At 48.1% G+C, this 14,100-nt stretch overlaps 1 protein-coding gene across 1 annotated transcript; it reads right to left on the bottom strand.

Moving 5' to 3' along the window:
• Positions 1 to 4,515: 4,515 nt before the first annotated feature.
• Positions 4,516 to 13,275, bottom strand: Fcgr1a (Fc gamma receptor Ia). Its single transcript, XM_048427922.3, has 6 exons — positions 13,172 to 13,275; positions 12,770 to 12,790; positions 11,583 to 11,846; positions 7,291 to 7,545; positions 6,052 to 6,336; positions 4,516 to 4,912 (listed from the first exon to the last, which is right to left on the bottom strand). The coding sequence occupies exons 1-6, from the start codon at positions 13,200 to 13,202 to the stop codon at positions 4,728 to 4,730; spliced, it is 1,041 nt and encodes a 346-aa protein (XP_048283879.3). The 5' UTR covers positions 13,203 to 13,275; the 3' UTR covers positions 4,516 to 4,727.
• Between the last annotated feature and the right edge of the window lie 825 nt (positions 13,276 to 14,100).

Raw genomic sequence — 14,100 nt, 5'->3', positions numbered from 1 at the left:
GGGTCCCTGCCTGCCTGATCGCTGGCTCGGCTGACCCAGGTTTCCTTCCTTCCTATAATGCTGGACCCAGCGGGGAGGCTGAGGTCACTGGTTTTCTGGCGTCTCCCCGCCGGAACCGGGGATCTACGGACGGCAGCGGCTGCGAGCCCCAAAGGTGGCCACCAGGGGGCGGCGTGTGGGGCCTCGAGCGCGCAGATCGGCTTGGCCCGCCGGGCTGGGTAGTTCTGCGGCTGCGCACTCCGGGAGACGCCCAGTCTCTAGTGCTGTTGTGCTAACGCGGCTGCTAAGCGAATCATCACCGTAAGCAAGGTCCGCCTGCGAGAGGGTGCCCTTCCCGGTAACCAGGGGGAAGCGGACACGCACGACCCAGTTCCTCATGCTGTCTGGGCCGTAGACCCAATCTAGATCATTAGCTCCTGACACCTGTGGGAAAGCAATTAGTCACAAGGTTCCAGTCACGTGGATCCGCAAGCTTTGGCAAAGGTGATCCAGCTGCACGCCGGCTGCAATGTACAAAGATGGCCACGGAATGGCGCCGGTGATTCACACCGTCCCCTGAGGATTTGTTGTTGTTTTTGTTTTGTTTTGCCTTACTGTTACTATTTAGGAGTCTTGATTGAGTTTGTTTTCTCTGCCAGCTAAAGAATTAAAGGCAGGAAAAATGTTGTGGGACGGGAAGCAAAAGGGTAAATTTCAGACACAGCAGACAGAATCAACCGCTGAAGAAAGGTTTTTATTAGGATGGGGAGAAACAGCAGGACACACGGGAAGATTGGGAGTGATCTCAGGAAGTCGGCCTTGCCTGAAGGGGAGGAGGTTTAAGGACCTTTGCGGCGTCTTCCCCTAATTTAGGGCTGGTCAGTTTCAACAAACATAGAGAAAGTGAGAGGTCCACAATTCTGGATAAACACATACTAGTCGGGCCTTAATTTGGACGGCATTGCCTGGCCCTGCTGGCAGGAGGAAAAGCCCACCAGGTCATTAGGCCTTTGTTTCTGGTCAGGGGTATGAGAGAAAAACAAGTGGTTTGCCGTATTTATTATCTGTTACCTCCCTCTGTGTGTCTGTCTAGCAAGGATTTAAATCCTCATCCGTCATCTCCTTTCTGTTCGGTAACTAGATTGGGAGGTGTCACGCGATGTCGAGAGGCTGGACACGTCTGCATGCAGTTGAGCAATAGGGAGATGAGGTAACCAACTCTCCCTGTCCTGAGAAGGTCGGGGAGGGTGCCGGATGAGGGGACTTGTCACTTTTCAGCATGCTATTGTTTCTAATGATAACCAGAGAAATTCTAAGTCCAAGAATTAAGATGCTGGTTTGTATGGTGGACTAGGAGTTAAGAAAGATTTAAAAGCAAAAGCAAAACAAGGGAAATTCTGGCTTCCTTTTCATCCCTCTGACCAGAGATCAAGACCTGGCAACTCGAGACAAAAGGCTGGCAGACTTTCTCTCCCATAGTAGTTATACTAGCACCACCACCTCCACCATCACCACCTCCACCTCCTCCACCATCACCACCTCCTCCTCCACCACCATCACCACCTCCACCACCATCACCTCCTCCTCCACCATCACCACCTCCTCCTCCACCACCATCACCACCTCCACCATCACCTCCTCCTCCACCATCACCACCACCACCTCCGCCATTACCACCTCCACCTCCACCATCACCACCACCTCCTCCAGCATCACCACCACCTCCTCCAGCATCACCACCACCTCCTCCAGCATCACCACCACCTCCGCCATCACCACCTCCACCTCCACCACCATCACCACCTCCACCACCTCCTCCACCATCACCACCACCTCCTCCACCATCACCACCTCTACCACCTCCTCCACCATCACCACCTCCTCCACCATCACCACCACCTCCTCCACCATCACCACCACCTCCTCCACCATCACCACCTCTACCACCTCCTCCACCATCACCACCTCCACCACCTCCTCCACCATCACCACCACCTCCTCCACCATCACCACCGCCTCCTCCACATGCTGGTCAGGTAAGCTCAAGGCCTGGATGTATTTACCCACCCAAGGCTGTGGACTTGTATCACCTTCCCTTTCTTTGTCTGAACTGAACAACCCATAGGAAAGGGGACCCCTATTCCCATCGAAGACCCTGAAAACCCCTATTCCTCCAGGAGAGGAAGTGCCCCCTCTGCTTTACAGGAGGTCTTTGTGTGAGCCCTAGCTGCCTTGCTGGCGTGTGTGTGCGTGTGTGTGTATGTGTGTGCATGCGTGTGTGTGTAGCTGTGCTGTGCTGTGTGTGTGTGTGGTCTGTGTGTGAGTTTCCTCCCCTTTAATAAAAATGAGTTTCCTCCTTCACTTCTGCGGCTATATCTGAGATTCTCCTTGCCACCCCCTGTTGTGCTAGGGACTTGCCTTTTAATTCTTTAGTTGACAGAAAAACACCTTGATCCAGGCCCCTCGACAGTAACATGTAGTTCCCAAACTACAATCAGAAGCAAAGATGTTCTGTTGCCCAGTTAGGGGAGGATAGTCTGCTTTATAAACTATATTCAAAGCCGCTGATATGGCAAGCTATTGAATACACCATTCAAGAATATCAGGCTTGCTTTCTGGTGCCAGATGGTGTCATATGTGAATATTTTTCGTTATTACCATTTTTCCTGTATTTTTTCTTATTTTTGTTGTCATTAAACCATTAAAAATGGTTGTCTCTCTCCCTCCTTCCCTCTCTCCCTCCTTCCCTCTCCCTCTCTCTCTCTTTTCTCTCTGCCTCCAATTTGTCAATAAGATGTATGCTGCCTGTCTGCTGCCAGGCTCCCCACCATGATAGCCATGGCCTCACCATCTGAAACTGTAAGCAAACCCCAATTAAATCCTTGCCCTGGTCATGGTGTCTCTTCAGAGCAGTAGAAAATAACGACTAGCAGTATATGCTCTTTAGCTTTAATTTTGTAAAGGGTTATTTGTATTATTTTTACATGGTGTGTATCTCTTATTCCATTTGCGGTAAGAGCTGTGGTGTTTTTGTTTGTTTATTTGTTTTTGTTTGTTTGTTTTTTGAGACAGGGTTTTTCTATGTAGTCCTGACTGTCATGGAACTCCTTCTGTAGACCAGGGTGGCCTTGAACTCATAGAGATCTGCCTACCTCTGCCTCCTGAGTGCTGGGATGAAAAGTGTGCACTGCCATGGCCGGCTTGTTTTGTTTTTAAGAATTACTTTTTAATTGTTTTTGTTCACTTGTCTGTGTCTGAATGTCATGCATGTGTAAGTTTCTAGAAGAGGCCACAAGAGGGCACTGGAACTCCCTGGAGCTGGAGTTACAAGCAGTCACAGAAATTGAATTCAGGTCTTCTGGAAGAACAGAAAATGCTCTCCTGAGCCATCATCTCTCCAGCTTCAAGATTGTTTTTCACGCGGACGATTTCTGCATGTATCCTGCAACGGAATGTATCTCTTCCAGGGACCAAGTGTATCATCCCCGTGCCTCTTATGCCTATTGATCCCTGGCTATAAAAGCTTCAAAGTCCCCTTAATTTCCACTAATGGCTCTCATCCAATGAGACTCATACTATGCCACACGCCCTCTGGGGACCAGGACCTCTAGCCCAGCAGAGTCCAGAGTTCCAGAGATGGGAGGCACCGAGACTTTCAGTGGGTCCTTAGGAGTGACAGTAACTGGAGCTAGGATCCTTGTTTCTAGGATTCAGTCTTCCTAGTATGATCAGAGTACATTGGAGGCATACACATGTGAGCTGTGCCTTCCAAAAGGTATTCCTTCCAGTGTTCCAACACTGTTCTAGGCTCCAGCTTCCAGGCGGTACTGGAAGGAGACCAATAAAGCAGCCCTGTGAGGTCACTAGAGGGTGACGATTGCTTGTCAGGTGGCCATTTATCTAGCCCCAAAACCTTCGTGCCACCGCTCCATGTGGAGGCCACCTGGAAAGGCTGCTCGTGTGAGGGGCTCTCTGGACCCAAGGGAGGTTAGATGGATGAATCCAACCTTAGGACACTGCGGACCTTGCTCTAGCTGCTGCCACTGTATCCTGTGGGGGGGGGGGGGGGGTGGCAGCAAATCTGGGTAGGATACAGGAAGGTAGACAGTGAGGAAGAGAACACAAATTTTGATGCTGTCCTGGTGACTGGCCTTAACCCAGCTTCACCCTAGGCTGTGATACTAGTCTGTGTATGTCTTTTCCCCCAACACACAGGTTGTCCTGGGGAGGTTTTTCCCTGTAACACCCACCCTGTGAGGGGAGGCGCAGCTCTCCCTTCTGGGGAGGAGTGTCGCGCCTGCTCTAGCTCCCCACTCCTCAGGCTGGAGTCCTCAGAGCTGGTTCCTGGTCAGAGGGGCTATGAGGTTGTTTTCCCTGTGAGATTCACTTCCTCCCATTCCCATTCCCCTGCTCTGTAAGGCCCAACATCACGTGCCTACAGCAGAACCCCGCTATGACTGGCTCCATATTTCGCAAGACTCCTTTAGAGTAGGTCTGCCTTCAAATGTCTGATTACCAAGTTTGTCTCCACTGGAGTCAGCTTGCATATTTGCTTTATTTGAGAGCCGCGCGCTATGGTCCCACAGTCTGAGTGTCAGTTGTCTTTTGGAAGTTTGTGCCTCAGCACTGGCACAGGGAGGGAGGGAGTCAGCTGTCCAGGCCCACAGTCGCCGGCCTGAGCTGCGCGGCTCTTTTGGTGCAGTCTGTCTCGCGAGGTCTCTTTCTTCAGACACATCATCGCTTCTAACTTACTGAGGAGAAGTTTCTTTCTTCCCCTCATCAGAAACCAAACGGACTTCTACATTGTAGTTTTTCCTTCTTTGCAACGTTTTATGTATTTTCACACAGAGAACTGTGTCCACCAAAATCATTATTCCCATTGCCAGATAGAAAACGATGTGAAACCAGTCAGGGCCGGGTGACTGGGGAGGACCTGGAAGAAAAAAATCCTTTAGACATTGGACTGATCCAGTCAAGTTGTTTAGGAGACTGAGGAAGGCTGTCTGTCCTCAGAAATAAGTTCAGGGGACACGAAATTTGCAGCCATTCCAGATGGGCCCTTCAGGTGGACCAGGCTCCTTGGGAATATTACACTTCAGAGACAGCTGCTATTTCTGTATCTTTAATGCTTGAAGCAGGTTTAAAGATTCTTCCCTGCCAGAGCCTTGGTTCTGGAACTTATGAACCCTCCAACTCAGTCAAATGCAGTCAGGAGAGTGTGTTGTCTATGCAGGCAAACTGTAAAGCCACCATGTGAATCCGTCATCAAAGCCCACACCTGTGTCCTGGCTAATTTACGTCAACTTGTCACAAGCTAGAGTTATCTGAAAGGAGGGAACCTCAACTGAGAAAATGCCTTCATAAGATCCAGCTCGATGGCATTTTCTCAGTTAGTGATTGATGAGGGAGGGCCCAGTCCATTATGGGTGGTGCCGTCCTTGCTCTGGTGGTCCTGGATTCTATAAGAAAGCAGGTTGAGAGAAACCCTGACTCAAAAAATAAAAAATAAAAAAACCCAAAAATAAAAAAACAAAAGAAAGAAAAAGAAGGCAGGTTGAGCAAGCCACGAGGAGCAAGCCAGTAAGAAGCACTCATCCATGGCCTCTGCATCAGCTCCTGCCTCCAGGTTCCTGTCCTGAGTGAGTACTTGTCCTGACTTCCTTCTCTGATACGCAGTGCTCTATAAATGTAAGTCAAACAAGCCCTCTTCTCCCCAGCTTGCTTTTGGTCACGGTGTTTCATCACAGTCATAAGAAACCCTAACTGAGACACCCCTAATGTTTTCAGCAGTGGGCGAATGGGGGCGAGAGCAAAGAAAGTCAAGAGAGAGTTGCAGGGAGGGGAGACAGAAGGTGAAGGAAGCAGACAGAAGGAAGAATGGATGAAGGAAAGAAGGAGAATAAAGAAAGGGGAAAGTGACAGACAGGGAAAGAAAGGCAAGGAAATTCAGGGGAGACGGGAGGGAAACGGTGCAGTTCTGAAGCATGGCGCCCCGCTCGGGAAGTGTGAAGTGTTCCCCTTCCCCGTCAGCCCCACAGGAAGAAAGAGACCCCCCACTCCCCGCACACTCACCACGTGTTCTAAGCTCCAGCTCAGGACTGTGCTTAAGGACACTGCCGTCTGCTGTGGCTACCTCACACCAGTACAACCCAGAATCTTCGCTTCCGGCACTTGGAATGTGGTACTCTGAGGACGTGTTCCTGTCCTCCAGGATCTCGCTGCCCACGTAGAAGGAGAAGTAAAGCTGCAAGTCAGGGCTCTGTTCGAGCAGCTTTGTCTCACAGCTCAGGGTGACGGGACTCCCCTCCGGGAAGGGAGATGACAAGGACGCTCTCAGCACTGGAACTGCAAAGAGCTCTACAGAGAAAGTCATGGGGGACAGGGTGTCCCGTTCAGTGTCAGTGCCTTCAAGAGACTCCCCTTTGTGAATCTCGCCCCACTGACAACAGAGAGACATATTTCTAGTGGACCTGACTGGACGCCAGTGTGTGTGTGTGTGTGTGTGTGTGTGTGTGTGTGTGTGTGTGTGTACGCGCGCACGCGTGCGTGTGGGGGTGCTTCTCATTACACTGTGCACACTTCCGCACGTGGCTCTGTCTATGTTAGGAAACATAGACCACACTGGAGGAACCCAAAGTCATCACTAATACACACCTGCGAGCTAAGTCACTCATCACTTGTGCTATTCAAAAGAGAAGCTGGGACAGTAATTTCTTCCCCCACAGAAATGAACTATTTTTCACACAGGAATACCTTGCCAGTGAGTTTGAACACTAAGATGGCAAGCCATGGAAAGAGTTAAAACAAAGACCGTGTGCAAATTGGACAGAGAAAGCTGTTTGGTTTGCAGAAGCTTAAGGAGAAGTGAGTTCAGACGTTACATGATCCCAGACACACAAATGGAAAGCAAAAGCAATTCCTAATGTCATTCTGGCTTCTAGGGAATTCCTATGGGAATTTCATGAACTTGAACTGGAGTATTTTCTAGCAACTCTGGCTATTTTGAGTAAGTGAGTTTCAGGCCTTAGCAGCTAAAATAAATAGATGAAGTATATAGCCACTGTCCCCTGACTTTGGCATGTGCCCCTGTGATCACTGAGGACCATTTTGGGTGCTGAAAAGAGCAATGGATGGGGACTCGGAGACCTCGGTTCTGGTTCTGGCCCAGAAGGTGGTCATTGGGTGGCCTTCGGGGAAGCCATTTGCTTCCCTGGAACTCAGTTTCCTCCTTTGTAAATTAAGTGAGGGCTCTGGTGCTTTGTCGTGGTTCCTCTGGTCCTTTCGGCTGGGACTCTTATCTAGACCGGATACCTTTCACGGTGACAGCCATTCTGGCAGATGTGTAGCGGTGGTAGTTTCTTCCCATTCCTGAGCAGTGGTAGATGCCATTGTGGCTCAGGTTGGTTTTCAGAATGCTGACTTCAGAACCTCGAGAAAAGTGAAAGGATTCTCCATTTCGATAGAAATTCACATTGTACACCTTCTTATTCTCCCATCCATGACATCGCAAGGCCAGAGGTTCTCCTTCTGTGAGGACTCTGCGGGAAGCCTGGAGTAGCAGCAAGTCTGAAAAAGGAGGACCACAGTGGTTGCAAATACAGAGGAAGAACAAAGAGGCCAAGTCTTGGCCCTGGAGACTTTTATATCTTTCACTATTGCAACATTCCAACCTCAATCCTGCTGTGGCCCACACCTTAGTCCCGCTTTCAAATCTCTTCTGCTTTAGTAGAAAGAAAAATGACCCTTCCCAGCAGCTGTGCACACTACCCACCCCATCATCCTCTCCAGCAGCTGTGCACACTACCCTGTACACACTACCCACCCCATCATCCTCTCCAGCAGCTGTGCACACTACCCTGTACACACTACCCACCCCATCATCCTCTCCAGCAGCTGTGCACACTACCCACCCTATCATCTTTCCCAGCAGCTGTGCACACTAGCCCTTCTCAGCACTAAGAAACTGGCTGGGACAAAGTTTACTTTGCATGGTAGACAGAATTCTTAGATGACCCCAATGATTCATATGTACAAAACCCCTTGAATGTGTTGTACCCTCATGTCCGACTTCTAAAGCCAAGTGAATATGACAAAGGCCAGGCACACATTTGCTCTTTATGGGTTTTTCTTAGCAGGCTGGATAGGGACGCTCCTGGTGGCCTTGAAGCAGTAAGCTGCTGTGATGTGATGTACAGTTTGTGAGGATTACGTGGCAAGGGCCTCTGGGAGCTGAGCTTGCCTCCCCACCCCCACTGATGGACAGTTAATTAGAAAATGAGGACACCAGTCCTGAAACCGCAAGGAACTGAATTCTGCCAACGACTTTGTGAATCTGAAGGACCCAAAGGAACAAGGTCCAGTCAACACCCTGACTACAGAGAAGCTGTGGAAACTGAAGCATGATCATTCGATGTGTTTGGGCTGTCATTTTGTAATGCTCTGTTATGCTGCGCTAGAAAAGGAATGTATTGTAACCGCTGACGTGCCTGTTAGTGAAGATGAGGCGTTCAGGGAAAATAGGCCTTACACTCTCCAGAACTCATCTAAGGAGAGCAAGGGTGCAGTCACTGCCATGTGGGGCAGGGTCTGTGGTCTCAGTCCACTGCTGTGAGTGACAGGGTCTGTGGTCTCCATCCACTGCCATGCAGGGCAGGATCTGTGGTCTCGGTTCTCTGCCACATGGGGCAGGGTCTGTGGTCTCGGTCCACTGCTGTGTGTGGCAGGGTCTGTGGTCTCGATCCACTGCCATGCAGGGCAGGATCTGTGGTCTCGGTTCTCTGCCACACGGGACAGGGTCTGTGGTCTCAGTCCACTGCTCTGTGTGGCAGGGTCTGTGGTCTCAAAAACTGCCACGTTTCTTCTAAATGCAAGTAAGACCCAAGACTCAATCCCATACTGACCAGACACATAGATGTCTTTGCTTTATGTCTGAAACACAGTAGATTTTGATCTATCTCCATATGAAATGATCAAAACATGAATATGAGAAAATTGCACACCAAAAGCCAGACTTGAGGTCTATATATCTCCACGGACTTTTGCATAGTTAAAATAGTCATTCAGAATGGAAGCTGTGGGGGTTTTCAGTGCTCTATACTGTTGCTGTGGAATATATTTTTATGCACTTATCTATCACTGTAAATGAAAAGTCCACGACAGAGATAGACCTAGGAAAGCAATTAGCTTTATGTCCTCTTTCATGGACATAAAACATGTGTTCTGTCCTTCCTCCTCCTCTAACATTACCCTTTCTCGTTCTCTTTCCTTATGCTACGCTGTACCCAAATGTACATTTGTTTACATATGGTTTTGGTAGAGTTCATGTAGGAGGAAATATGTGGTTTTTAACCATGGATGGGGGTATTTCATATCAAAACACACAGATACAACTTTAAGCTGTGTCATCTGATATATAGACAGAGCTTACTAATTTCCAGTTCTAAAGTCACCCCTCATCTTCACTGCCTCTGAGGAGGAAAGTGACCCTCATTCTGGGTCACACGACTAGAACCCGAACCCAACCAGCTGCATTTTTCTTGGTCCCAGGGTCTCTACTGGTTTTTTTTTTTTCTCTGCCAGCCAAAGATTTAAAAGGCAGGAAAATATCTTGAGTGCAACAGACAGGAGCAGGGAAATTCCTGAATACAGCAGACAGCGTCAGCTAGTTAGAAAGAGCTACTACAGAGGTGAGGAAATGCACACACAGCAAGTGCACAGAGACCTCTGCACACATAGCAAGCACAGAGAGACCTCTGTATACACAGCAAGCACACAGAGACCTCTGCACACATAGCAAGCACAGAGAGACCTCTGTATACACAGCAAGCACACAGAGACCTCTGCACACATAGCAAGCACAGAGAGACCTCTGTATACACAGCAAGCACACAGAGACCTCTGCACACATAGCAAGCACACAGAGACCTCTGCACACACAGCAAGCACACAGACACTCTGCACACACAGCAAGCACACAGAGACCTCTGTATACACAGCAAGTGCACAGAGATCCTCTTCAAAGCAGAGTGGGGCTGAGAAATAAAAAAAATCTAGTCTCCAGGTGGTGGCGGCGCACACCTTAGGGCTTTTTAAGTCTTTAGTGAGTCTTTCTCCCCTGATTTAGGGAGGTTTGGCTGACTGGTCCACAACTGTTACATAAATATATACAGATTCTTTGAACTCCTAGGCTGGTCCATGAGCAGAGGACCCAAATGATGGAAGAAAATAACTAAGCAAATAAAGCCCTCCAGGCCTATTTTTTTTTAAAGCTGCCAGGCTTTTGTCTTAGATCAGGGGGGTGAGGGAGAAGCCAGTCATCTTGGAAGTTTGCCACCTTTATTCCCTTCTTTCTATCTTCCTGCCAGACAGACAGTGTCTTAGTGTCTTGGCAAGCCCAGACAGACGGAAAGTGACTGAGCATCAGCGTAACCTCGATGGAGTCTCCCACTGTCGCACTGTTGCACAGCCATAGCAAAGCATTTTATAAATAGGATAGAGAGAGCAGGAACCAGAAAGCCTGGTATATTAGATGACAGTCAAGAACTTTTGTTCCTTTTGTTGGGGGAGGCAAGCCACAAAGAAATTACCAACACTTGAGGAACCCAGAATATATAAAGGGTTCCTGTGAGCCAATGACTTTGGGAGAAGGAGCTAGAGAGATTTCTTAACAGGCTCAGCAGTTAAGAAAGAATGCCTGCTGTCCTTTTAGAGCTGTGATTCTCAAACTGTGAGTCACGACCTCTTTAGCAAACCTCTAGCTCCTATATATATATATATATATATATATATATATATATACATTATGATTCATAACAGTAGCAAAATTACAGTTATGAAGTAGCAACAGAAATAATTTTATGGTCTGGGGTCACCACAACATGAGGAACTGTATTAAAAAGTCACAACTTTAGGGAAGTTGAGAATCACTGGTCTAGAAGACCTGAGCTCAGTTCCCCGAACTTAGTCCTGGTAGCCTGCTACTGCCAATGACTCAGTTCTAGGAGGTCCAGCACCCTCTTCTGACCATCAAGGGTAGGTACTTGCACACACGGCATACAGATACGCACACACACAACTAAAAAGCGGTATCATTTTTAAAATTAAAAAAAATTGGTCAAAAGGCTCATGAGGTACTTTAGAAAGACAAGTAATAAACACACGAAAAGTGGTCAATACCACAGTCACCAAAAAATTATATATTAAAACCACAATGTGAAGCCACTAACACAATCAGAACGACACAATGAAAAATACACAAAAGAGCTGCTGTTGAGGAAATTAAAGATGTGTTGCCATAATTTTTGACAAAGATAAAACATAAGAGCCCGAAATTTTTCTTGAGACATTATATCCAAAACTGGTCCAATCTAGAGTGCTATGGGTATGTAGGATCTTGATGTAATGTTTTAATTATACTGACTTGATCGGACCTAGTAGGTCCTTAGAGCTGATACGTTCACTCATATAAAGTCTCCCATACACTCTCAGAGAGAAAGGGAGACAGAGACAGAGAGACAGACAGATAGACAGATAGAGAGCATCCTGGCACCCACACAAAAGAAGACCTGGGGATCCCCAGCCTTCCCGCTCCGTGCCATGCTTACCTCTGTGGATTTCCAACTGTACAGGGTCGCTTGGCTCTGAGAGAGCTGTCCGGCACCTGTATTCGCCACTGTCCTTGAAAGTGGCCTCCGTTATCCTGTAACTAGGCGTGGAGATCTGAACGACTGTGTTGTTCAAAAACCACTGTGTGAAACTGCCTCCAGGCAGGTGGAGTCCCTCACACCGTAAAGTGACATTTTCATTCTGGAAAATACTGACCCATGGAGGCTCCAAGGTGATCACAGCCTTCCTGTCACTTCCTGTCACTGAAAGAAGAAGAATGGAGAAAACCCTAAGTGAAGCTAAGGCAAGGACCGTAAGGGATTGGTAAAGTATCGCTAGCACAAGGCGAAACTATATGTAGGTCAGTTTGAAAAACTTAGCAGGTTGAAACCCAGGAAGCCAGCCAGTCCGTAAGTGCCCCCCTCTGCTATGGGAGTCTTTCAAGTTATTTGATCCCAATACAGGTGTTAGGATTTGGTAGCTAGTGATGAATTCACTGGTGTTAAGAAAGTGGGGTTTTAAACCAGAGCAAACTGCCTTGAACCAGATTCCCTACACTCAATGCTAGGCTGTCTTTGGGGGGGAAGCATTTATCCACCTCTTCATTGGGAACTGGGGCTCAATCCCTTGAAGCCTTTTGGTCTGAGGAGAACCACCTATCTCTGTTTTCTTATAAACGAGACAAGTTTGGGGGGGGGTTAGAAAAACCAGCCTGACAGGGCTGCTTCTGGGTTCCCACAATTATCTGCTTTTCTGAGCTCACTAGGCCAGCGGTTCTCTACCTGTGGGCCACGATCCCTTTGGAGGTCAAAATGACCTTTTCACAGGAGTTGCCTAAGACCACCGGAGAACACAGATGTTTACATTACAGTTCATAACAGTAGCAAAGTTACAGTTATGAAGCAGCAATGACAATAATCTTATGGTTGGGGGGGGTCACCAAACATGAGGAACTGTGTCAAACGGTTGTAGCTTCAGGGAGGCTGAGAACTGCTGATCTAGGGCTCACTCAGAAAACCTTCTGTAGAAAACCTTTTGTAGAAAACCCCCTCTAATTACAGAGACGGCCACTAAGAAGTCTTTCTCTCGCCTGTCTTCCCCCTGAGCTCCTCCCTCCAGGTTAGTGGAAGCCCCCCTTCGGAAGCAGGGAAGCAGCAGGTGAGAAGCTGATGGAGAGCTCACTCACCCTCTTGTCCACCGACTGGAACTGCAAGAGACCAGAGACACAGATGTCAGTTGGGGGCTGGAAGACGCTGATGATGAAGGGAGAATTGGGAAGAGCTCACTTCGACTTGGAGGACCCAGCTGAAGTCTCTTGAGAGACTCTCCACCCCTCTTTTCCCAGGTCAAGTACCAGCAGAAGGGATGGGCTTCATGATACCCGCTTTATCCTGATGGAGGCCTGCAGGCTTAATGCCACCAGAGGGTCCCCTTCCCATCCTTTGGAAATAAGCACTAATAAATGATTGGATCCTTGATACAGGTGTCTTTAGACTTGAGTTCTTAGGCTAACCAAGCAATGACGTAATGTCTTGATCGCCGCTGCCAGAGCCAACTCCCCCAACAAGCCTCCCTGAGCCTAACTTACCCCAGAGGAGCAGGGTTGTTAGAAGCCACATGTCACCTCCAAGCTGGTAAAAATCTGCAATGTGTAAGACATTGAAGAGACTCTACTAGTGGCTAGGAACCAAGTTTAGAAAAGAGGAAGGAAATGACCACTTCTGCCCACTTGCATTATGGTTGGGTTCCTTTTTCTGGGAAATACATCCTTAGTTCTTTCCCCCTCTATAACAGGGTCTTCTGTAGCCCAGGTTGTCCTCGGATTTACCATCATTGCCAACGATGACCTTGACTCCTGATCCTCCTGCCTCTGCCTCCCAAGTGCTAGGATTATAGCCTTGTACCACCGTGCCTAGCTGCATACCTCTCTCTCCAGGGTGATGCTGTAGTCCTGAAAGCCAGGAACTCATATGTAGACCAGGCTGGCCTTGGCTTTCCAGAGCTCCACCTGCCTTTGCCTCCTACGTGGTAAGATTGGAAATGTGGACCCCTGTTCCTGGCTTTCCATCCCTGTCTTCTCAAAGCCCATAGCCCATCTCTCGCTGTGTTTAAACTCTGTCTTTAGTTTGTTTGCTCATTTTGTTTTGTGGATGCTCAGAGCCCACTGGAAAGGCTCAAGTTTGGTGGTGGTACTCCCTTCCAACTATTTTCTCCCTCTACTGTTTATATTTCTTTTTTTTATTAATAATTCTTTTCTTGTCATCTTTTTTTTAAGATTTATTTATTTATTTATGCAGTATCCTGCCTGTAGGCCAGAAGAAGGCACCAGATTTCATTAAAGGTGGTTGTGAGTCACATGTGGTTGCTGGGAATTGAACTCAGGACCTCTGGAAGAGCAGTCAGTGCTCTTAACCACGGAGCCATCTCTCCAGCCCCATGTTTACATTTCTTAAGGAACAATTATGACAAAACTCTATTTTAAGAATGGTTCAAAAATAAAAGAATGGTTCACAGATT

The sequence above is a fragment of the Myodes glareolus genome, chromosome 17, assembly GCF_982192425.1.
Source record: "Myodes glareolus chromosome 17, mMyoGla1.1, whole genome shotgun sequence".
NCBI classification, from domain to species: Eukaryota; Metazoa; Chordata; class Mammalia; order Rodentia; family Cricetidae; genus Myodes; species Myodes glareolus.
This window is presented reverse-complemented; position numbering and strand designations above follow the sequence as displayed.